The sequence below is a fragment of the Crassostrea angulata genome, chromosome 1 (assembly GCF_025612915.1).
Source record: "Crassostrea angulata isolate pt1a10 chromosome 1, ASM2561291v2, whole genome shotgun sequence".
NCBI classification, from domain to species: domain Eukaryota; kingdom Metazoa; phylum Mollusca; class Bivalvia; order Ostreida; family Ostreidae; genus Magallana; species Magallana angulata.
Window position 1 is genome coordinate 56,097,528 of NC_069111.1, and position 23,466 is coordinate 56,120,993.

The window sequence follows — 23,466 nt, forward strand, 5'->3', positions numbered from 1 at the left end:
CTGTAACTTGACTAAGATCTAGTTATAAACTGTAAGGTGACCATGTGATCAACTATCCACTCATAACTACTCAACTATAACTTGAGTAAGATTTAGCCATAAACAGTGAGGTGACAGACAAGTGGCATGTTCAACAGAGCAAGCGCTTGTCGAAATTCATGTTGCAGGTATAGGAAATTTTGGCGAGCACACCTTCTGTTGAACACGCCTCAAGTGATCAACTATCCACTATCCACTTGTGGAGTCCTACTCACCTAAAACTGCGCTGGGATCATAACACTCCTCATTCTCATCTACACAAGAACATGACAAGCATACAGAGATTGACCACAGAGCTCTCAAACTCCAGTTAATTGTTGTTCTGTTTACCAAGATACTGAACATTCAGGGGTATATTCAATTAAATGTGGATCAAAAGTAGTTATTGATCATTCAGGGGTATATCTAATAAAATGTAGCTGAAATGTTTTCAAAGCATGTTAATTAACATCTTATCAATGAATTAACTTTTTCAAAGTTTAATCTCTCAAAACCAACCAACACCAAATTGAACAATCCAAGGTTGTGGCTAAAACTAGGTCTAAATAACAAATCTTTCATCCAAATGGATAACAATTATATTTCATTGAAATACTATTAAGAGGAACTTATAATAACGAAAATCACTGACCCGATTCTTCTGGGTCCTTGAAGACCTCGTTCCTCCGCCCGGACATAGAGTACTCTCCCCTACCCCTGGACAGGGATGGCAGGCGTTTATCTGTGTGTCGTCGAGGCACTGCTGAGAGGTTGATGTCGTCGATGCCATCTGACGTAGTTTGTGGGACCGGTGATCTAGGTGACTGAAGAATTACATATAACAGCATAAAGTCAAACTCAACTCCGGACAAATAACTCAGGCTATATTCAACTTAATTCAAGAATCAATTCTCTCTCCTTTTTCATTAAGTAGAATCAAGTATATTGCTATTACATGTACCACAACACAAAATTCTTATATTTGGTCAAAACTAAGCAATACCTGTAAAATGGTAGAATTTTTTTGGCTAGCGCCATTTACCACTACATTTAAATTTATTGAATTTGTTAGTTGCTTTCTCTATTCATTTGGTCCTGATGAATATAAAGCAGCCATTAACACATTTTTTGCATGACAAAAAAGCCAATTTCAGGTTTTTTATCCTTCAACATGTTGAAATACAAACAACTGTTCACTTTTACCAAGAAGACACATTCATTGTTACCTGGTCGTCTGAAGGCTGTGGGAAGATATCTCTGACGTCAACCTTGTGTTTTTGTTTGGACCGGATTGTGGCGCTCAAACTGTTGACCCTGCGGCGAACCACCGCCGCCTGACTTGTGGTTAATGTCGCTGTAAAACCCTGGATCTCCTCATCTGTCAACTCCCTCCCACCTTAAATCATATTGGTCTTTCATTTAAACTAACCAAAAGTCTTTTCTAATAGTAGATTCATTTAAAAAAAAGTTCTAGACTATTAAAGGGTACTTCTCTTTCCAACAAATGAAATTTTTAAGAATAATGAATATTATCATGATCATATTCTGCAAATATTATATGTAGTTAATATAACCATTGCAGAAAGATATACAGTTTGTTGTTTGGGTAATACTCCGTGTTACGGTTCACGTAACCTCTGTGTCTGGGTCGGTACATACCTGTGATGTAGTTCACAACAAAGTCGTATCCCGCATCCTTCAGCCAGCTGATTTCTTCCTCTCCCTCTACAAAACACAGTCAGTATAACTGTCAGAAAGCATGTACTACATGTTTCAAAAAATGGTTTATTCAGTATTCACTAAGTATTTGAAAGTTGAAGGCAGCAAACAAGTTTGAAGGAAACTAGAAATATTACATGAATTACATGGCTGATGGTACACCTATTTTGCAAGGAAATTTAATTTACATTGCATCTTCACACATATTCAACAGACATGTTGCAAAGTTTAGCGACAAAAAACTAAAGACATAATATGTTTTATGGGCCCAGAGTTGGTGAAACTTCTAATATTATAAAAAGCATGATGTATATTTTTACCCAAACTAATTTGCTCCAAATAGCCACATACCAGTATACCTTTAAAGCCCCTTTCACAATTGGCGCACGACCACTTTACACCACTTTGCGATCGAAATTTTTAGCTTCGCGCGAGCTCTTGCATTCATTGCACGAGCCCTTGCTAAAAAAAAATACGTTGCACGAGCTCTCGCATTCGTTGCATACGTTTCACTGGTCGCAGACGCGACCGAACGCGACCAAAATTATTGCAGTGCAACGCACGAACATTTAATAGTACAAGCGTTTTACTATGTTTTGTGTACTTGTAAGAGTGTTACACGATATTTAAAGATAGTAAGATAAATCGCTTGTGTTTATATTATGCGTCTGTTTTACGACCGTGAGATTGTTGCTCAACGTGTCTCATGTAATCTTGCAACTTTTACTATCATTGCACGAGTTATCAGCCTCAATATGCCATGCTTTGCTACTAGTATATATACCCTGTTTCATATATTCTCTGTTTAAGAAGAGAATTTACAATATACATTTATTGCATGATGGTGAGGGAAATACATGTATGAAGATTTATTTCCTCAAGAAAAATCATATTTCCCGAGGACTTTCCCCGAAAAAAAATTGTTTTTTCTGGTGAATAAATCTTCATATTCCCTGAACATTAATGCAATAAACATTTATTATACCAAGCAACATATGATAACACAAATTACGTTGATTTCTAATAATGTTTGACTTTTCAACAGTTGCAACATTAACGTCGTGATTGTTTGATTTTCCATGTAACTGTCTCACTCTTCTTTCATAAATCATAGATAGTTAAGTTGGTTCTGAGATATGAAAAGAATCATACTGATTAAATATTTTTTATTTGATTATATTTGTATACATCGTATGCTCATATCGGCTTTTTCATTCTTATGACATCGCCCTGTCACGTGACTTTCTAGACCAATCAGATATGATAAAATATTTGCATATCCATTGTTCTTTCCCACTGTTAGTCCATACGGAGGAACTGCAATTTTTTTTCTATAATTGCAATTGCTCTGTCTGTATACTATGACGTCATAAAGGTGTGGCGTCATATACTTTTCCATGACGTTATAAATTTAAACCACTAGGCTATACGATACAATGTTCATAGTGTTTTTCTCAAACTCCATAAAATTGATGTAGTTAATTAAAACATGTCTTATAATAACATTTCAAAGGAATTACTGTTATAATATATCATTGATTCTGTTAACAAATCTATGTGAATAAAAAAGATACATTACAGTCTGAATTAGCGCGCATCATGGAATATGCCAACAGAGCAATTGCTATTCATAACGCCATGTTCACTAAATAATCGTTGTTTATTTCTTAAGGTCAGACGACACGTTCCTCGAGAATCTTTTTTGTATCTCCTCGTAAAAGAGAGTTCCAATAAAAAATATTAATTTTATAATTATTTTAAAAATGATTAAATTTAATTAGATGTGGCTATGTGTCTAGATGGCCGAGTGGTTAGAACCAGGGCCGCTCACTGCCAGAAGCGTATATGTTCTAGAGGTCGTGAGTTCAAATCCCCCGCTCCGGCCAAGATAGAGTTCCTCTATAGTGAATTTTGCTGTGCTGTATATGTATTTATTTTTATATCAGCAATTCAAGTGTATTTCCAAGAAGATTATATAGGAAATTGCATACTCTAGTATTTTGCAGAAATGTCTGGTAAGGTACCCTAATTTTTTGCAAGAAAGCTTGTCAAAATAGTAGTAAACCATCAACAAATTCCTGGAAAAAGTTATATAAAATTGAGGAACGTGTCGTCTGACCTTAAATAATCATATTGAGGAGAGGGCTTAATAATAAATGCTGCTGCAAATCTGTATTTTTCTCGCTTTCAACTATGTCTACTGGATATGGGCGGTGTATATACCCCATCTGACTCGCACGATCATTCGTACCATGGAACGCATAATCGCACATCCAATCAAATTCGCTCACGTTCAATCGTCCGATCACCTAGTCTCTCGCGCGTTCCTATCTTATTATCTTTCAACAGTTGCTTTCATTGTACAAATGTCGCAGTCAGACGCAAGATATATCGCAAGATTCATTGCGTTTGCATCGCGCAATGCTTGCTTAGATCGTGCGAAATTTGTACGAATACTTTTTCATATGCGATTATTTCGGCAACAATTAATTCATATCTAATTTTTTCAGTCGCACGAATATTTGGTCGCTTCTGCTCGTGCGCTAGTTGTGAAAGGGGCTTAACATGCTTAAGGTACCTCGATCACTACAACAAGACATGTATTTTAAGACACTTTGTCACAAGATGGCGATTTAAATGTTTTGTTAAATTGTTTGTATCAATTATACCATCATAGTTCAGTGGGTATACATGTAGTTGACTTAATTTGGTTCACATGTACAGGGTTCGACATTAAACTTAGTCCGTTAGTCACAGACTAATTGATTTTGAGTCGGACTAACAAAATTTCTGTCTAATCAGTCCGGTTGGACTGATAAAAAAATCTGCTTTAAAAAAATTGTGTAAATTATGGATGTTGCAAAGCCACTGCAATTGCCGACAACTTCCTGGAAAACGCTGACTTTATTTTTACAGTAAATTGATATATGAAACATTTTGGTGATTATAGAGTTACCAAGTGAAAACAACAGAGGTATGCAGGATGTTATGGGTGATTTGATAAGTTTTTTGCCCTAAGGGGATGTCTGAGAAAATAGGTAAGTAGCACAAATGTTCACAACAACCCTGGCTTCGATAGAGAAGCTTAGGTGTTTAAAAAAAATTAACTGAAAGGTGAAAGGAAATATCTTGTAGTTTAATTTAAATGAATTGTGTTTAAATCATTTGTCTTAAATTGCTTATTATTTATACCTGATTTTTAAAGAACTTAAATAACAAAAAGAACATGGTAGCTCAACGCACTGATCTATTGCACAGATCTATTTTTAACATCTGTAATGGCAGGGATAGACATTAACTTTTAAATTCACTTGAACTCAAATTTTGACATGCCCGAATCTTAAACTTGGTTGCCCAAATTCAGTAAGAAGAAAAACACACTGCAAATCAATTTTATTGATATAAACAAGTAGTAATATATGCCAATAATGTTATTCAACAGCACACAGGCAAGTGGATCTTGATAATCAGATCTTTTGATTCTTTTGATTTACTTTCATTTTGTTTCCCCCCAAAGTATTTAAAAAGAGAAGACTGCGATGCCATGGTGTTTAATAAAACCGAACTATCTCCGTTTCCATCAACACACGTGTTTGTGAAATAATTAAGTCGTATGACAAATGCATACAGAATATATAATTGTTACATGCACATGGTTTGGCTCTTTATCGTGACAGCACATACCGTAATACGAACAAGAACTGTCATGAGCACATGGATATATATTCGCGCGATCTGTAAATCAATGTAAGAAGCAACTAACCTAAGGTTAAACGCTAAGGTAACAGAAGACTAAAGAGTTCCAATTCGGAAAGGATGTTGATTTTATGATAAAAATTATCTGTAACCAAAACAAAAGATGTACTTCTAATCAGAAATTTTACTTGCCCGATCGGACAAGTCTACCCAGAGTTTCACTTGCCCGAATAGAGATTTTACTTGCCCCGGGCAATCGGGCAACCGTTAATGTTGACCCCTGAATGGCAGAGATAGTGAATACGCAGCTTTTTGCTATGTACTGAATAGTACAATACAACTAAGCCAGTGATTAACCTGTAAGAAAAAAACATCAAAAAATTCCTTGTGATGTACGATACCCATCCCTTCTTACAAATTCTAATAAAAAACAAAGTTTTATATTGGACAAAATACGGTAATGCATTTCATTTATTTTTGACGGGCAAATGAAATTGCCTGCGGACTAATTAAAGTTACCAGACACTAGTCCGGCAGGACTAATGCATAAAAAAGTTAGTGTCGACCTATGATGTACTTGGTTACAGTTTGAAAATCATAATTCTTTTTATCCAAAAATAATTGAATTCTAGTTGTAACGCTCTTTCTGATTGGCTAAAAAATTATTTTATATCTTATAAAGAATGTTGCCTACGTCATAGTAGGAATAACGTCAAAAACGTATCAATACACCTGACGTTACGTTAGAATTTTGTGCAAATTTTTGTACATATTTATTAGTTTTATACGATATAAAATGGTTTGAAACAAACCATTTTATATCGTATAAAACAAATAAATATTGAATTCATTCCTTAATTGCACATTTTTCGTCTATTTGACTTATATCCTTCTTATGCATCATGTTATCTTTCATAATCAGGTCATTTTCTGGGGGAAGAATCTTGCAATGACCAGTTTATTTGTTGAATATGAACCATAAGAAACGATAAAGTCCAGGCCGGGAAATGACCTTTCTTTTGACCTTGATTTCATTATTTCTTATCGTGCAAATGAAATAAATTAAAACCCTACCGTCGAACAGCAACAGATGAGGACAGACTGATTGGTTTATCAGTGATGCATATGCAGTTTGGAAATGGAATTTGACACTGACCAGGCAGTACATCGATCAATTTAATATACCTGAGTCAGATGGTAACAGTATTCATGGTAAATTGTAATTAACTTATTCTCTTATTAATAGACAGATACCAGGCATAAAATTACTTGAACAATACTGCAACTACAGTATCTAACACGTTAAGTCCCAATTTCAGTGATCATGGTTGCCTCATATAAAAATTTTTGTTTTTAATTTTTCTGGGATGTATTTTCTTGATTCTTTATTGTTTTGTACGTGTTTTGTTTATGTTGTTTTTTTTAATTTCTTTTAAATTCTTTTTTTCCTAAAAATACATGCAATTTTATGTTGACAAAAGATAAAACCACTATGATTTACAAAGCTGGCTTTGGCTCTGTCTTAATCCAAAGCAAATTTCTTGATTAAATATCACTACCGCCACAATCGAAAAATGTGCTCAAAAGTGTTAATGAATTATGAACATGTATGAGCCCTTTACTGTTATTTGTCAGTGCTTCCATTGGTCCATTTCATATTTTGTTATTACATGTGTACTTCCACTTAATCTAAACCTGATTTCTGTGTCAAACAGCCTATTCTGACAATCCTCGAACACTACATCATGATGAACCACTTAGACCCCCTTTAAGTATATTTTCAATATTTATTGTGTTCTGTGTATTTCATTGTGTATAACAGTTAGCACCTTGACAGACCCTGTTCACTCCAGGTAAATAACACCTGTCTTAATTAGACCCCGCCTACTTTTCAGTAACTGTACGGTCATGAAATGAGTCTTTAATAGATCATTCACGATTTCATGGAGGATGCAGAGATTTTTCCAATGCCATTAATTATGTTTTCAGTGTCTTTACTTTGAAAAATACAGGCATTTATACTTAAAGAAAATAATTCATGACTTCCCACTTCACACCATTAGCGTTACTAGATGTAAACAACATGAGGACTTTATATGGCTAACATTAGGATGGAAACATACCACACTAATTACTAGTAACTCGCTCAGCTGTACTTATTGGTAGCAGGTGCAAGGCTGTACAATTTCACAATCTTTCAGTACATGTATTTGCATTTATCAGTGACATTCCTCATTTGTATAGTTCACAGATAGCTAGGACTCACATTTTTTACTAAAGCCCTTTTGATAAACTTTATCATCACAAGTTTAGATTTATCAGTTATAATCAGTACAGTGTTTGCTTGTATTTTAAATTTTTGCTTCAAAATAATGTTATAACAATTAAATAACTTACATATACAATAAAAGCCCAAAGTTATAATAAGAAGGCTGTGGTTTCGTAATATAAAAAAATAAAAGTATTGTTTGTTAGGAATTCACCTCCCACCTCATTGAAATACCCCCCCCCCCCCCCCTGAAAAAAATTTTATTAGCAAAAAATAAAGAACTTTGTTTTATGCGGAGATTTTATTTTTTTTTACCAATTTTTAATTAGTTAAACTTCAAGTTTGAAAAATAAAAAAAAAATTTCTTCCCTACCTCTTGGGTCTAGAAACCTTCAGGCAGCAAAATCAAAACAATTTTTTTTTTCTTACCGTCGGGGGTTTTGGTGATCTCCTCCTCTTCATTTTCTCCGTCGGTACTGCTGGCGATGTCCTTGAACTCCTTCCAGTAGTCTTCGTAACTGTTGCTTCTCGGAGTCCTGCTCATGGTGGCAGACAAACATCATCAGAATTACATCTCATGGCTCAATTCAAACATCATTCAGACACAAAATTCAGCTTCATGCAGATGTCATCTACTGAAAATGAAATATTCATGCAGTATTAATTATGGCGTAAATTTTTCAAAAATCTTATATGCATACCAATGTTAGGTGAGGGATAATGGAAAACTTAAAAACAGCAATTGTAAATAAAGTGAGATCGACAAGATTTGAGCTTTAAAATTTTTATATTGCATTTTTATGTTTTTAATGTCTAGAAAGGTTTATCTAGGCCTTTTGAAATACAACTTTATTAAAATTTGAATGTCAGAACTCAAGATAAGGAGCTGATACAAAATGTATAATTATTTGTTATGTAAACAAAGCTGACATTGGGATGCCATGCTTTTGTTTACAAATAATGAACTGTAACAAAACTACCATATCTCGAACAAAATGCCACGGGATCAACAAGACAAACTAGCTAAAGACTGTGTCCTGTGTTCATTAATAGTTTTATAAAGATCTCCAGGGTGAAACTGTTAACAACATAACACCTGAACACATTTCAACAAAAACATTAGCTCATTTTTAGCTTTGTTTACCAAATAACGACTTCTGAACTCTCTTCCTTGCTTGTACATGTAACTAGTAATATTAACTGGTAATTAAAATATATGCGAGGCATTAGAAATGCCCATGTCAACCATTCTATGCATTAAATAATGGTGAATAAAATTTGAAAATTTTGAACAACTATCCTCCGCTGTCAATGTAACTTTGCAGAAAAAATCTGTTGCGTTCACAGGAGCAATGATTTTAAAATCTTTTTAAAAATAAATTTTACCTTGTTAGGTAACTCATTTTAACAAGAAATAATGTGCAGTAATTTAAAAAAAACTTTCCTCATTTTGTCAAAACACAAAAGAACAAGTTGTTAGACATACTTATTTCTGGTAAGTTGGTAACCTACTTTTATGTGCAGTCAATTTATAATGCAAGTACCTGATGCAGAAATGGCTTGCTACATGTATGTATATAATTAAGATTGCATATACATGCATGTACAGTCCCTGAAACGTTCTACTTTCCCACTTGAACGGTGAGCGCACTCTGAGCGTACAGCGAGTGCACTCTGAGCAAACGGTGAGCGAACGCTGAACGAATTTGGTGAACGCTAATGAATGGTGAATGATGAGCTAGCGCAGAGTTTTCCATTTTTAACAAATCACAAGAACATAAAATCATGAATGCTGAAATTTTATCAGTTTCATGTAATTTACCTATGGTCGATAATAAAAAGCGAGATTTTCAAATTCGCGAGACGGGCTTCTCGCCATTTTACTTGGATATTAATTTCTCGCTTTTAATTAGGAATTTACAGTAACAAATAAACTACATGTACAGTGCAGCTATTGTGAAAGTTGACAAACTTATCCAGACCAATATCTTGTATACTGCATCCTATCCTGCAAATAATCTCTATCCTGTCCTATCCTATACCATACCATTTATATTTACATTGTATAGATATAAGAGTTTATTAAAAAGAAATTTAAGACATTAATAATTTTATCAACAAATATCGAAGAGTATAATAATAAAAATGTTTGACTAATTTTTGCATAAAACCGAAAATCTTTAGAAGGAACTTAATTATCTGTGCATCGGAAATATTAAATAGTAATCGGAGTGTACACAATTACGTAAACAAAGGTAAGCGGTTACATTTTTGTTTTCAAATTTTAAGTGAGTGTATTGGTATTCGGCTGATTTGTTACGCTAGAAATGTAAATATGATTCGGCAAATTAAAATTACTTAGTAAAAACATTGCATTTATTGATAAATCATTTGGATTTGGATTTATTGATAATCTATAAATTCACACGCATTTATAGTTTAGCTTTCATTTCTTAATTTGATCTGTTCAGTTTATTGTCAGGCATGGATACATTTGTGATCGGACATCGAAGGAATTATGTGAATCGTGAAACGCCTGTTTCTTAATATTTATAATTTTGTCTATTTAAATATGTGTTAAATCGTTCCTCAATTGCTCAAGAATGTGAACTTTATATTCTACGGATTAAATTCTAATTTTAAAAAATGATGTTTCTGATGTGAAATATAAGTTTCTTTCTACCTTTTCGCATGTGATCTATCCTCATTTTCCTGTGACTAGCAAATGGTGATCCTTTCAATTTGGAGTTCCAAATGAAAATGAAGGAAAACAGACTGAACAAAAAGTGAATGCTGAACGAACGGAGAGTGCAAGTGAAAGCACTGTGAGCTCAAGGTGGATGCATGAAAAAATGGGAAAATAGAACGTTTCAGAGACTGTAACACCATAAAACGTTTATAGGGAGAAGATAACTGTGAATGAAAAATATTTCAGAATTTAACATGTTTACATAAATTTATCACAGAGGAAATAAAAACTACATATACATGTATAATCATTATACATATATATATTTACAATATCTTTGCTGATATACAACAATATACAACAATCTTCAATAAAAAAATAAACTATATTTACATCAAAACTAAATAACGCATTCTATTGAAATTTCTTTATAAATATTGTTTTTCATTAAAGAGGCTCTCCAGAAAAATGAATAAACTTACACAATACATGATTTGTCTGTTGTGTAATGTTAAATCTCCAGCTACAGCATATATACAGCTGTGATAACTAGTTATCCTGATCACTAAATAATTGTTCTACTGAAAATCCATACACAAAGTCTCTCTCTCTCTTTATAGTGACCCCCACGTAGAGAACGATACTTATATATCTACACTGTAATTAGCGTCTAGCTTGTACAGAATCACAGGGCAGACACTAAGGTGATGACTCTGAGCTGGGGTCCTGGGATTTCTACTCATAGATGAATAATGTCATGGTCATTATCATGATTATATGGAGGAAATCCTGCTCAAGTCAGACTGGCCATCAGCTTACGATGTTTATAATAAAAGGATGTAAGTATATATATCTCACGACAAGGGATCCTACTACTACAAAATGGTAGCACGAGTAAACGGGAGGGGTCTCAGCTGTCTGCTCTTCCTCGTGTCAAGAGTCGATCACACGGTACCTTAGAAAGTACTTTCATTTTGTTCATAGGTACACAATAGACATATAGCGCTGTTAGTGGATGTTAGCAATGTCAATACCCCAGGGTAAACATCCCTAAATACAGCCTGCAGTGTGTATATGATCACGTGATCACTTCAATCTGTGTGTAGTCAGGAGGGAGGGGGCAGGTTTTAAATTGATTCGTATTTACGGGGACAGCTAATCTACTAAATATAGCGACCTACAATAGGAAAATGACAACTCGATGCAACAGGTGTATTCAGAGAGAGAGAGAGAGAGAGAGAGAGAGAGAGAGAGAGAGAGAGAGAGAGAGAGAGAGAGAGAGAGAGAGAGAGACCCGCCTACCCCTTTAAAAGGAAAAAAGCCTAATAAGTACAAGCTGTAAGGGCCGGATCATGAACCTCTGGAAATGAACCCACTTTGATATTAGTTTGAATTGATCAGAATATTGTTACACAACAGCAAAACAACCACATATAAATAACAGATTATGTAGTACATGTGTACTGCATTAAGTATTTTATATTTATTCACAAAGAACTGTAACTTTATATGTTAGGTAAATAAGGTGCAATGCCTTATATTGAGAAGAATAACATGGTTGTATTGAAAATTCATTTTAAAATATACCTAAATATAAATGGTAAGCCCCTCTCTACAGAGATCTGCCTATGTGATCTATATACCTAAGTAACATTTAAATATAGCTTGTACAATCTACAAAGATCTAGAAACAAGGACGCAGAGCTAACAAATAATAATGTGGATTCCACTACTGGTATATGTTACAATGATTGGGGAAGGAATGACCTTTAACCCTGATTCATAATTTTTATACTTCCCTGAGTTAATCACCTGTGTCAGAAGCCGTACAGTGATAAGTAATTATTTTTACATAGTCATGTAGTGACCGGGTGCGGGATATGATACCTGGTTAGGAAATTTCATACCTGGCCACGCGATGTAACGAATATATATTATCGACTGCCTTTGTGTTAATGACAAAAAGATAATTAAACAATGAAAATCAAGTGTTCTATAACAAAGTTACAAGTTTCAATTTGGGTACAAAACCTGACGTCAAGAATAACATCATAATGCTCAAAGGGGGGTAATATTTTGTACTGACTGTGTATGGAATATACACGGTCTCCACATGTCTGACTGCTTTTAGTTAATGATTTCCTTACAATTAAGCAGGAGGGAAGATATACTATGTAACTAATAATACATATACTGTTGTACATTTACTTATAATCCTACATGTACTGGTATAGTTGTAGGCATGACACATGGCTACTTTATGCATGAAATGTATAAGACTCTGAGACAGCAGACCAGCCACCTACTGGTTACAGTTTATCTAATGTACAACACATGTATAATGCGTGGATCTTGAATTACTGTAGCAATATAAAGCTCAACTTAAACAGGACAGTAGATCCTCTGTCATCACATGCACTCGGTCTGTTTTTAACCACTAGCGGATAAAAAAAGCTGGTGATATTGATCAGTCAAGTGATGCACTTACATCATGCTGCGAGTTCTGTCTGATATAAAATGACATGTAACATGCACGGCTTAATATAGAAACAGTGGATTTTATCATAACTTTTGTATTTTAATATTTACTTTGGTCCTGGCATTCCTTTCTGAACTATTTCATTGACTCTAGTAATTTTACCTCTTTCATAATATGACTCCCTGCTCTGTTATATATATATATATATATCTCTCACTATTTGGCTGACAACAATAGAAATTACATATCATATTAACTGATCATAGCCTTGCCTTCAATACATCAAGCTGTGTATTAGACTGTAGTAATTACAGCTTCCAAATATCCCCAACACAAAATATCAGTATGCTTGCATGGTAATCAATAAAAATAATTAACCCTTGTTCTTCCTACCTTTAATTAAAATCTCTTTCATCTATGCCTTTCATCTATGGTTATTTTGCATTGGAGAGTAGTACAATAGATATTGCTTGAATCTTTTTGAAACAGAAATTTGAAGTGTACATACAACATGTACAATGTTAAAAAGTCAAAAAATTATTTTCCCTTTTCGAGAAAAAAAAAATCAATTAAAAAATAAAGCTTGTCATTTTACACTAAAGGGACTTTAGTAAATTATCAGCCCTATAGAAAAGCTAGATTACTTTCATTAATTACGATGAACAACATGTACCAAATATGAGAGCCAATCAAAACTAAAGTACGCTGTTTGTTTCAACTGAACCTAGTTTTTACCCCAAATGCCTCTTGATACCAGGACAAAGCTAATCACTTGCACCCAGGGAAGACATGGTCTGAGATAGTAAATGGATTTCTAATGAATCCGTTAGTTAATAAACTCTGCTGATGAATCACAAAGACATTGTTCTGTTGCCGGGATACACAGAGGGGAAGTTCCTAAGGGACACAGCATGGGGAGGGCCAGTAACCCCGTGTGTACCCGAGTGTAAACTCCAGCTCACGAACAGATCTGCAAGTCATGAAGGCTCAGATATGAAGAAGCATTACCGGGTATACAGAATAATTACCCCTACTGTCCTCCCCAGATACTGGGATGTGTTCTGAGCTTTCTCTGTAAGGTTGTGGGGAAGGGGACTAGGTGGTCATTATCTTCATAGGATATACAAACTTGTTCCAATGCAGTACTGCACTTTGATTCAATACACAGCAATATAACTTACCAGTTACTGTAAATCATATCATAAGTATGTGCCATTGGCGTAGAGTGAAGATTATTTGACCCAATCTATCATAATTAATATAATGGTAGTACATAGTACTTTTATTACAATATTCATTGGCATGTCTATCTCTTGTAATTATAATAATGTGTCATATGTACTTGTCTGTTCTGGACTCTGAAATATAGAAATCTGTACCTGTATTATTTTGCAGAGATCAGATGTATCATCCTCATATTGTCAGGGGTCCTGAGTCCACTCACCCTCCCACGGGCGCGAGTCGACTCAGGACCCCTGACATTGTGAGGATGCAGGTGTATATATATGTTCACATAGATCAACTATAAACAATGACAGCATTTTCTGTAATTCACAAGTCTAGTGTCACAGGTTAAAGCAAAATATAGTAAAATTTAAAGTCTTTCATAGTCAGTTAAATGAATTCTCCATAAATAATTATATGTTGAACATGTCAATATCATATTCATAAAACAATTGTACAGAATGTCAATATCTGACGGCCACTGAGTCTATATCTGTATATGATCGATGGTGACCGGTTCTGATCAGTGATGTACAACTATCGATCAATGCTTCGACAGTGACCGACCCCTACACAGAATAACTACATGTACATCTTTGTTTCCTTATCTTCTTTTGACATTTAAAATATCTCCTCCCGTGAGTTGTCATACCTGTTGCTTTAGCCAGTTTACCTGTTCACACCGACGTTACGCTTGTCGGGCACCCCCTGAAACAACGTAGCGCTACACACAGTGACAGAGGGGGGCTGACACACCCCGCCACCAAAACAAATGGCCTTACCTGACTGGGTCTTTACTAATCCGCTGACACACACAATAAGACAATTCACAATGCAATATTCAAAGAACTCCAAGAAACCCTGTTTATTTACACTTCCGTCCTATACATCCGGAACATGCGTACTGCAGACTCGTTACCTGTCAATACTATTGTTTACATTTTAGGGATTACATGGATTATAGATAAGATTTATGAGTGTATACATTGTACGTTAACATGGCTTAATATTGGTAATTTATTGAAATTAAAATATGAAATTTTGACAATGTCTTATAATGATTGCTCTGTTGTATTTTTTATTTTAACTTTGAAAAGAAATCAATATCTCTTTATTTTATAATCGGTTGGATCGCATCGCAGAGCAAAATTTTTGTGGTACGTATGAAATTAATGCTCTTTTTTAAAAAAAAATATTTACTGTACACATGTCTGTAATATCCCGATCTATTTCAGATATAAAATGATCATTGATTTCCAGTTTTGCGCAAAACTATATTTTTTTTTTACAAAAAAAAAAATAATAATAATTAAGTAACTACACATTGCAGATAAAATTGGTTGACTTTGCATCTTATTATTTCAATGGAAAAGTATATTGTAATTAATGTTGTCGAAGATGAAATTTGTTTGGACTACATGTATGTGCATCAAGTACTTTTTAGTTTGTGCGAAGTCAATTTTAAGTTGTTTAAAACAATTCGTATTCTAACCAATACAGGTGTGGTATGATTTGATAAAAATAAACTGTACACTGTTTATGTATTATGACTTGTGTCGCATGTAGTTTTGTCTATCAATAATCATTTAGGATCAATAATAATAACTTAATAATGATATCGATTAATACAGTCGTTTGACCAGTTCCGAATTTTGACCAGTTCCGAATAGTTCAGAAGTTAAATAGCAAAAAATTAATGAAATAAAACATGGAGGAAAAAATCAATACCTTTAATATAAACACGTATTAATGCTTGTCTGAATTCTGCTGTAGTTTCATTTTTTGCGGTCATACATGTATTTGATATCGGTCTTAGATTATTCGACCTACTTTCGCTTTGTAATAAATCCAAGTCATTGCAACGCTAATATATGCACGTAAAATCGTCTGTCGGTGCCTTAAATTTTCACTTGTAACAAGATTTCTTTTTTTAAATGTAGGTTTAGTATGTATTCTAACATACCCAAAAGCAAACAGGATAAAAAATAAAATAAAAACGCAAGTGGATGCAGAATTTTATTGAGCCGTCATTTTACGAGTTCCGAATACCCAATTTGTTTCCCTCTGTTTTAGGATTTAATGAAGGGATTGATTAAAACAAATACTTCTTGAATTCATTAAATGTCTTTCTCCGTCTCAAATAAATCATATTGTACCACAATAATGATAAGTGGAGGGGCTGCGACTGTATTCCGACAAGATGTTAGAAACCAGGCTAAATTATTGTTACGGTGATTTTGTCTGTCATTTCCGTGCAAATCAAACTGTGTTGTTAAGAAAATACCAATAACTGAGATGTTTGCATTAAACCTGTTATTCAACAGGTTCAATCAATAGTTTTAAGGCCGAAACTTTTTTTTATCTGCATTCCATATGTATAGGAACAGTTATGTTATTCGGAACCCATCGGCTTATTCACAACTGGTAAAATGGCTTCCCACGTAATTTGTTAGAATAAAATTTTATTTTAAAAAAATTAAATGCAGTAATATTGCATTTATATCAGCAGGGATATGGTGTATATAGGCCAAAAAATCAGACCTAAAAATAACACCCAGGAACATTTACAGCACCTCCAAATATGTACCCTATTCGAAACTGGTCAAACGACTGTAGTTTAAATATTGAAAAAATGTGCAATCCTTAAGGGTAATAAAATAAACTTTGTAAGACACTGTTTTCATTAAAGAAATATATAGGCGGAGAAGTTTGGTTCTCTGAATTACGTTAAGATGTATGGTTGCATTTTTCTTTTTTTCCTTTCTTTCTTTTTTTTTTGGGGGGGGGGGGGTCATGCACGACTTCATAAGTATAGAGACAAATGAATTCTTTTTCACAATTTTTATTAAATTTTATGTATTAGCTCTAGTAATACATGCATTACCTCTATCACAGCACGAACCCTCTCTCACTCACCTCTCCGACCTTTTGGTCTCTAGATTTAAGCTGACTGGTGTATAGACAATTCTAACCCCCTTTATATAAACGAAGATGCGATACAAAAATGTTAAAAATTTAAAATCTATATATTTGTATTTTTTATTTACTAAATAATAAATTATGGTAAAAGATATACCATTAAAAAGTTAACGATAATCTGATGGACACTTTGATAACTATCCAGCCTCATTAACTACCGAACTAGCTGATTATCAAAATTATAGAGCCTGCAATATAGTTATATGCATGGATCACAAACTGTTTTACAAGACACTTCCTTTATCAAACGAAAGACATAAATCCAAAGAAGTGTCTTCCCCTATGTTTATTTACAAATACAAGTTGGTGTTTTGACTTAATTATCTTTCTTTTGTAGAGATGTTTAATAACAAAATATAAGGAAATGTCTTTAAGAGCGAGTAATTCCCCGCATATAATTTAAAATTTGTGCCGAAGGTTTTGAGATTTTTTTATGATTTCTTTTTAAAGATGGTTTTCTTTTCAACATACTTTAGTTACATGTTAATGGAGAACAAATAGTGAACTTAATGGATAATTATACCACAAGAAACATAGCGTCACTTCGGTTAATAGTCATTAGAATACTTTCAGTAGTTTTTAAAAATATTATGGAAAATTATGAAATGGAGACATTTGACCACTAAAATGGTTACATGTTTGAAATAAAGTGCATGAATAATATTTCTCCACAAAGCTTGGACAATGCCTTCATAGGCACGGTCAACGTAATCTCCATTATTAAATATGGCTTCTTATTGTAAGTTACATGTAATTATTAGATATGACTTCTTATTGTTAGTAACATGTAATTATGTGTAATTATTAGCAATGAGTTCTGAATGTTAGTTACATGTAATTATGTGTAATAATTAGCTATGACTTCTTATTGTTAGTTACATGTTATTATGTGTAATTATTAGCAATGACTTCTTATTGTTAGTTACATATAATTATGTTGTAATTAATAGCTATGACTTCTTATTGTTAGAACATATAATTATGTGTAATTATTAGCTATGACTTCTTATTGTTAGTTACATGTAATTATGTGTAATTATTAGCTATAGCTTCTTATTGTTAGTTACATGTAACAATAAGCTATGACTTCTTATTGTTAGTACATATAATTATGTGTAATTATTAACTATGACTTCTAATTGTTAGTTACATGTAATTACGTGTCGTGATTAGCCATGGCTTCTTATTGTTAGTTATATGTTATTATGTGTAATTATTAGCTATGGCTTCTTATTGTTAGTTACATGTAATTATGTTAATAATTAGCTATGACTTCTTATTGTTAGTTACATGTAATTATGTTTAATAATTAGATATGACTTCGTATTGTTAGTTACATGTAATTATGTGTAATTATAAGCTATGGCTTCTTATTGTTAGTTACATGTAATTATGTTAATAATTAGCTATGACTTCTTATTGTTAGTTACATGTAATTATGTTTAATAATTAGATATGACTTCTTATTGTTAGTTACATGTAATTATGTGTAATAATTAGCAATGACTTCTTTTTGTTAGTTACATGTTATTATAGGTAATAATTAGCTATGTCTTCTTATTGTTAGTTATATGTTATTATGTGTTATTATTAGCAATTACTTCATACTGTTAGTTACATGTTATTATAGGTAATAATTAGCAATCACTTCTTATTGTTAGTTACATGTAATTATGTGTTATAATTAGCTATGACTTCTTATTGTTAGTTATATGTAAATATGTGTAATTATTAGCTATGAAATCTTATTGTTAGTGACATGTAATTACGTGTAAAATCCATTTTTTAATCAGGTGTTAAGAGTTCTAGCATATTTTTAATCATAAAGGACGAGAATGAAACAGTTGTTAATGAAATAAAGTTCTATGAGCGATCTTTCTGCTTTAATAATGTAAACCTCGTTTTGCTACTTCATGCAATAAAAAAAAGGATTAGAAGTATTTCCTAAGGGAGAAAAAACGAGCAATAAACCGCTATGACAACAGAATTTGACGTCATCGCCATCACGATTAGTTCATTCTATATTTTTTTCTTTACTAGTGTAATAATCGATTACTAAACATGTCAGACTCAGATTGCACTAGTTTTCTCTTATCTAACTTTCCTAGACAAACTGCCAAATTCCTATATTCAGCTTTTATGAACAATCTATCATATTCATAAACCTATTATTTGCAATTGTATATTCATGTTTATAAAGTGACATATAGGTCTGATGAGTCGGGTATTTATTCGTTAAGTTACATGTACATGTATCATATGATATACATTTCTCTGTTATTGTTTATGAAACACTTATCTCAGCGAGATTGGTTGAGAATGAAACATTTTGACGGACGTCTCTTCCGAGTCTCAGACCAGTGCCACAAAAAGTGATTCGGGAAAATTTGCCCAAACTTTGGCCTGTTGTCACGTTAGAAATACGTCGAATTAAATTAACTGCCCGCTTCAACTTTTTACTTTGAACATCCTTTTAACTCCATATCAACATAAAATATATATTTCTACCGTTAACTGATTTAAATCACACAAAATATCAACTTGTCTATTTTACAATTCATTTCATTTCCATATTCATTCGAACCTCAGTTGGTGATGATTTACTATTTACAGATTAGCTGCCAAGTTAAAGTCATTAATCCAGATCAGAGTCATCTTCGCTAGCCAAGTGTCCGATTCGTTTTTCTCATCGGGAGATGCACCTTAATGGGACTGGATGGTCGAAGTCAATTTTAGACCTTATTGATCTCAGTAGTAATCAAGATAAACGAATATATCATAATATCATCAGAGAGAGAGAGAGAGAGAGAGAGAGAGAGAGAGAGAGAGAGAGAGAGAGAGAGAGAGAGAGAGAGAGAGAGAGAATGAGAGAGAGAGAGAGAGAGAGAGAGAGAGAGAGAGATTTCCAACGCCATTAATATTGAATGTATGGATCTATATTTCGAATTCAAAGTATAAAAAGGACCAAAACAACAGAAATCAGAAACGGTTTATAACAAATGGATTTCGCTCAGTTGTTGCTGATACCCTCGAGTACGTTTAACATTTGAGGGTATCAATCTGTCCGATGCTGACAGAGTGAGAGTTAGCGACCACGTTTCCATCAGCGTCCGTGCACCGGCAAACATCGCCCATACACTGGTAGTTCTGGTAGCTACCGTTACCGGTACAGTAAAACAGGCGACCAATCAAACCAGTCTGCATGTATTCATACTGGTCACGTGCACACTCTGAAACAGCCAATCAAATTACTGATATTAGATATTATATAATTACGGTGATAAGCGAGAGGTGGTTAAATTTTATTTTAGTATATAAACTAGTAATTGGGCTTTTCCATGTGTGAAAAGTACTCACAACGGGCCATGATAGGTAATAAATATTGTAAACATCTATTTTTCGGAGCAAATGTTAAAACAAGTAATGTTAGAATGTTAAATATTTTTTATGGTTTAATGCAACACGAGAATTCAGTGTAAAATACACTGGTGACATTTTGGACGCGTGAAATCTACTCACGGCAGGTCATGTGTTGAGCTTCCCACACGTTGGCAGTGTACCCCTCGATCTGATGACCTTCCTTGGACACACAGTAACATCTACAAGTAAATGTAATTGGCTGTTTTATCTTTTGATTTCTGCACTATTTTGGACCAAGTACAGTACCGATCAGACCCAACCTAACACCGAAGTAAACCCCAACTAAACCCAACTAAACCCGGTTCTACTTTTTGTGTTTACTATGGGTTTGCTTTTTGAAAAAAAAATTTGGGTCCACTCTGGGTTTACTTTGGGTTAGCTTGGAAATTACTTTTGAGGTCAACTGTACGCATTGAAGTGTGAACCGGACCATTCTTTTATCTTAAAGTTACCAATACCATCCTGCCCTTTGTATATTCCAAATACACAGTTAGGGTCTGCTTTCTGGTGTATACTTCTGACCGGGTCCACTCTGGGTTTTCTTTGGGTTTACTCTGGGTCCTCTCTAGTAAACCCAGAGTAAACCCGGGGTTTAGCTGGGGTTTACTTCCTAGATTAGGTCTGATCGCTACTCTAAATCTCTTAATATTGGTAGGTTGTATAGAGACAGAAACTTCGGAGTATTTCTAGTGCGAGGAATTGTTATAGCCTACAGTCAGTATTATCGTTTCGGTCTGCAATCTCATTCTATTTTTTGTTATGAACAATTTGTTTGCATGCCGCCTTTCTAATATCTTGAGAACATACTGTGAGCCTGCGCACTGCTTGGGTTGATAGTATCCATCTACGTCACACAGAGGCTTGTGAGCGCCGAGCAAGGGGAGGCCATTCTGTGTGGCCGTCAAAGTAGCCAACTCCTGGGCGCAAGGGTTCAGCGCTAGCAAGCACAAAGAGAAAGATTTAGGACGAGTAGAAAACTATACATACAAATAAATTGAAAATATCAACCCGGTAAACATGAGAAGAAATATAACTTTTATGACTTACTTCTCTTGTTGGTATCTGTGGAGACAATGCAAACATTGATTTAGTAAAGAATTCACGAAGATTGTTACTAGTATAATATATATATATCTACACAATAAAAATACTCTTCCGGTCACGACGGTAGCAATAGACCGTGGTTATTTATTGCCACCGTCTAAAAAGGGCAACATTAACGTAATCCAGTTAATCAGATGTGCTCATTTTAGCCAACGGTATACTTATTCTACAGAATGATGCTCAGGGTCAGGAAAAGTAATAAGAATGTTGATAAAGTCAACTGTCAACATGGTGCAAGCATCAGGTTTATACTTCCACATTATACCAGAAAAAAAAATAAACAATGCAGTTAATCGGTCACTGAGAGAAAAGAATTCAAAGCTGAAAAAGAAAATTAGTTTTTGAAAAATATAACCTAGTATAAGGCCAATGCGACAATATATTAGTACAAATATGCATAAATGCTTGTTCGATAAGGGGTAGGGGTTGCTGGCCGGGGATGGGGTATGGGGGGGGAGGGGGTAAAGTAAAGTAACAGTTACTACTTACTGGCGACACACTTGTGTGTGTGCATGTTACAGTGAAGCCCTGGACCACAGTCGGCGGTGGAGGGCATGCCGAGGAAAAGGGTGGCGAGGCAGGATTCTCCCTCAGCTGCAACACAACCACGAGTCAGAGAATTTCAAAAATATCAGGTTTTGTTTTTCTAAAATTCATTAATTTCAAGATGTTTAAGATAAAGATCATGAGAATTGAAAAGGTCCTAGTCATAAAATTCATTCATCTTCTCTAATAACAAAAAAATAAATAAATAAAAGAGCTACATATTTGAACTTCGTGCTGTCTAATAAATAACAGCACCTGCTGACAACATCATTGGAATGTAGACCAAAGCACACCCCCTGTTACATGTACACAGTGTACAGGCGACATGTGTCGCGAATAGAAAACGATCAATTTATGTACTGAGGGATTTATCATTAATAAAAGCCGATTTATTTCCTTTCACGAGTGATTTATGTTAAAAATCGCAGGTACTTAGTAGGAAAATATAGATGTCAGAGCCCGCTATGATACTAAATGACGTCATTACAACCTATTCACTATAATTCGATATCTTCAGTTCAGCGCTTTTCTAAAAACGACAAACATTGAACTTGACGCTTTGGACCAGACGTCCTATAGGGACGTCATATCATAGTATTACATTGACCTTCAAACTTGGGGTCATCTTATCGCTCACGAATGTTGAAATCCGACTCTACCTTTCTTTCCTCTTTTTTTTATTGCCTCGCAAAATCCATTTATATTCTTCACAATATTTTGATACCTCCTATGTTTAATTCATACGTATACATATATCTTTACGTAGTACCACAGTAAGTATAAATTTTTCACTATTTTCAGACATTGTCATTACCTAGGTAGCTGACGCAGGAGTCACAGCATCCGCAAAACCCGCCATTTTGTTTCACGACGCCATCACAGTTCTCAGCAGTCACGGCGGCGCAGCGGACAGTCGCGCAGGCATCGGGTGGGCAGACAATGAATGCCTGGATTCCGCACACGGCGGACAGGAAAAACAGAAATACCTTCATATCAACAGTACAGAAAACTTTCAGTTACTTGTCTTAAAACTGGCTTTATAACTCGATGAACTGGGACGCGTCTTATCTTTGCCAAATTTCCCAGTTTGCGGCAGGTGACTTTGGTTAATCTCAACTGATACGGAAAGGTGTGCAAGCCGTCAGCGGTTTTCCCTTAAATGGGGCCACATTTGGAAAGGCCGATGACATTACGATTATCATCATTTGACAACTCGAAATTATCTTAATTGTTATTTCATACCATTACGTAAGAGCTGTTGATTTTATGTTCTGATCACGTGTCACTGGGCGTGCTGTGATTTATTCAGTGTACGCGTAGATA

General features: G+C 34.3%; 2 protein-coding genes across 4 annotated transcripts in view; both read right to left on the reverse strand.

Annotated features, from left to right (window-relative positions):
• The window catches only part of LOC128175307 (rho GTPase-activating protein 18-like), a 29,085-nt gene extending 14,095 nt beyond the window's left edge, over positions 1-14,990 (reverse strand). The window contains exons 1-5 of one of the 3 annotated variants that reach the window (XM_052840847.1): positions 14,877-14,990; positions 8,132-8,337; positions 1,678-1,743; positions 1,245-1,414; positions 671-842 (exon numbers count right to left, since the gene is read on the reverse strand). In XM_052840847.1, coding sequence (XP_052696807.1) covers positions 671-842; positions 1,245-1,414; positions 1,678-1,743; positions 8,132-8,246 — 523 coding nt within the window. In that variant the 5' untranslated portion in view covers positions 8,247-8,337; positions 14,877-14,990. Of the gene's footprint in view, positions 1-670; positions 843-1,244; positions 1,415-1,677; positions 1,744-8,131; positions 8,338-10,873; positions 11,415-14,876 lie in introns of those variants that run through there. The other 2 variants (XM_052840855.1, XM_052840838.1) reach the window with 2 other exon arrangements.
• Positions 14,991-20,048: 5,058 nt separating this feature from the next.
• On the reverse strand, positions 20,049-23,230 carry LOC128168723 (equistatin-like). The gene is made up of 6 exons (XM_052834870.1): positions 22,958-23,230; positions 22,087-22,191; positions 21,541-21,555; positions 21,301-21,430; positions 20,593-20,672; positions 20,049-20,303 (listed from the first exon to the last, which is right to left on the reverse strand). The coding sequence occupies exons 1-6, from the start codon at positions 23,133-23,135 to the stop codon at positions 20,113-20,115; spliced, it is 699 nt and encodes a 232-aa protein (XP_052690830.1). The 5' UTR covers positions 23,136-23,230; the 3' UTR covers positions 20,049-20,112.
• Between the last annotated feature and the right edge of the window lie 236 nt (positions 23,231-23,466).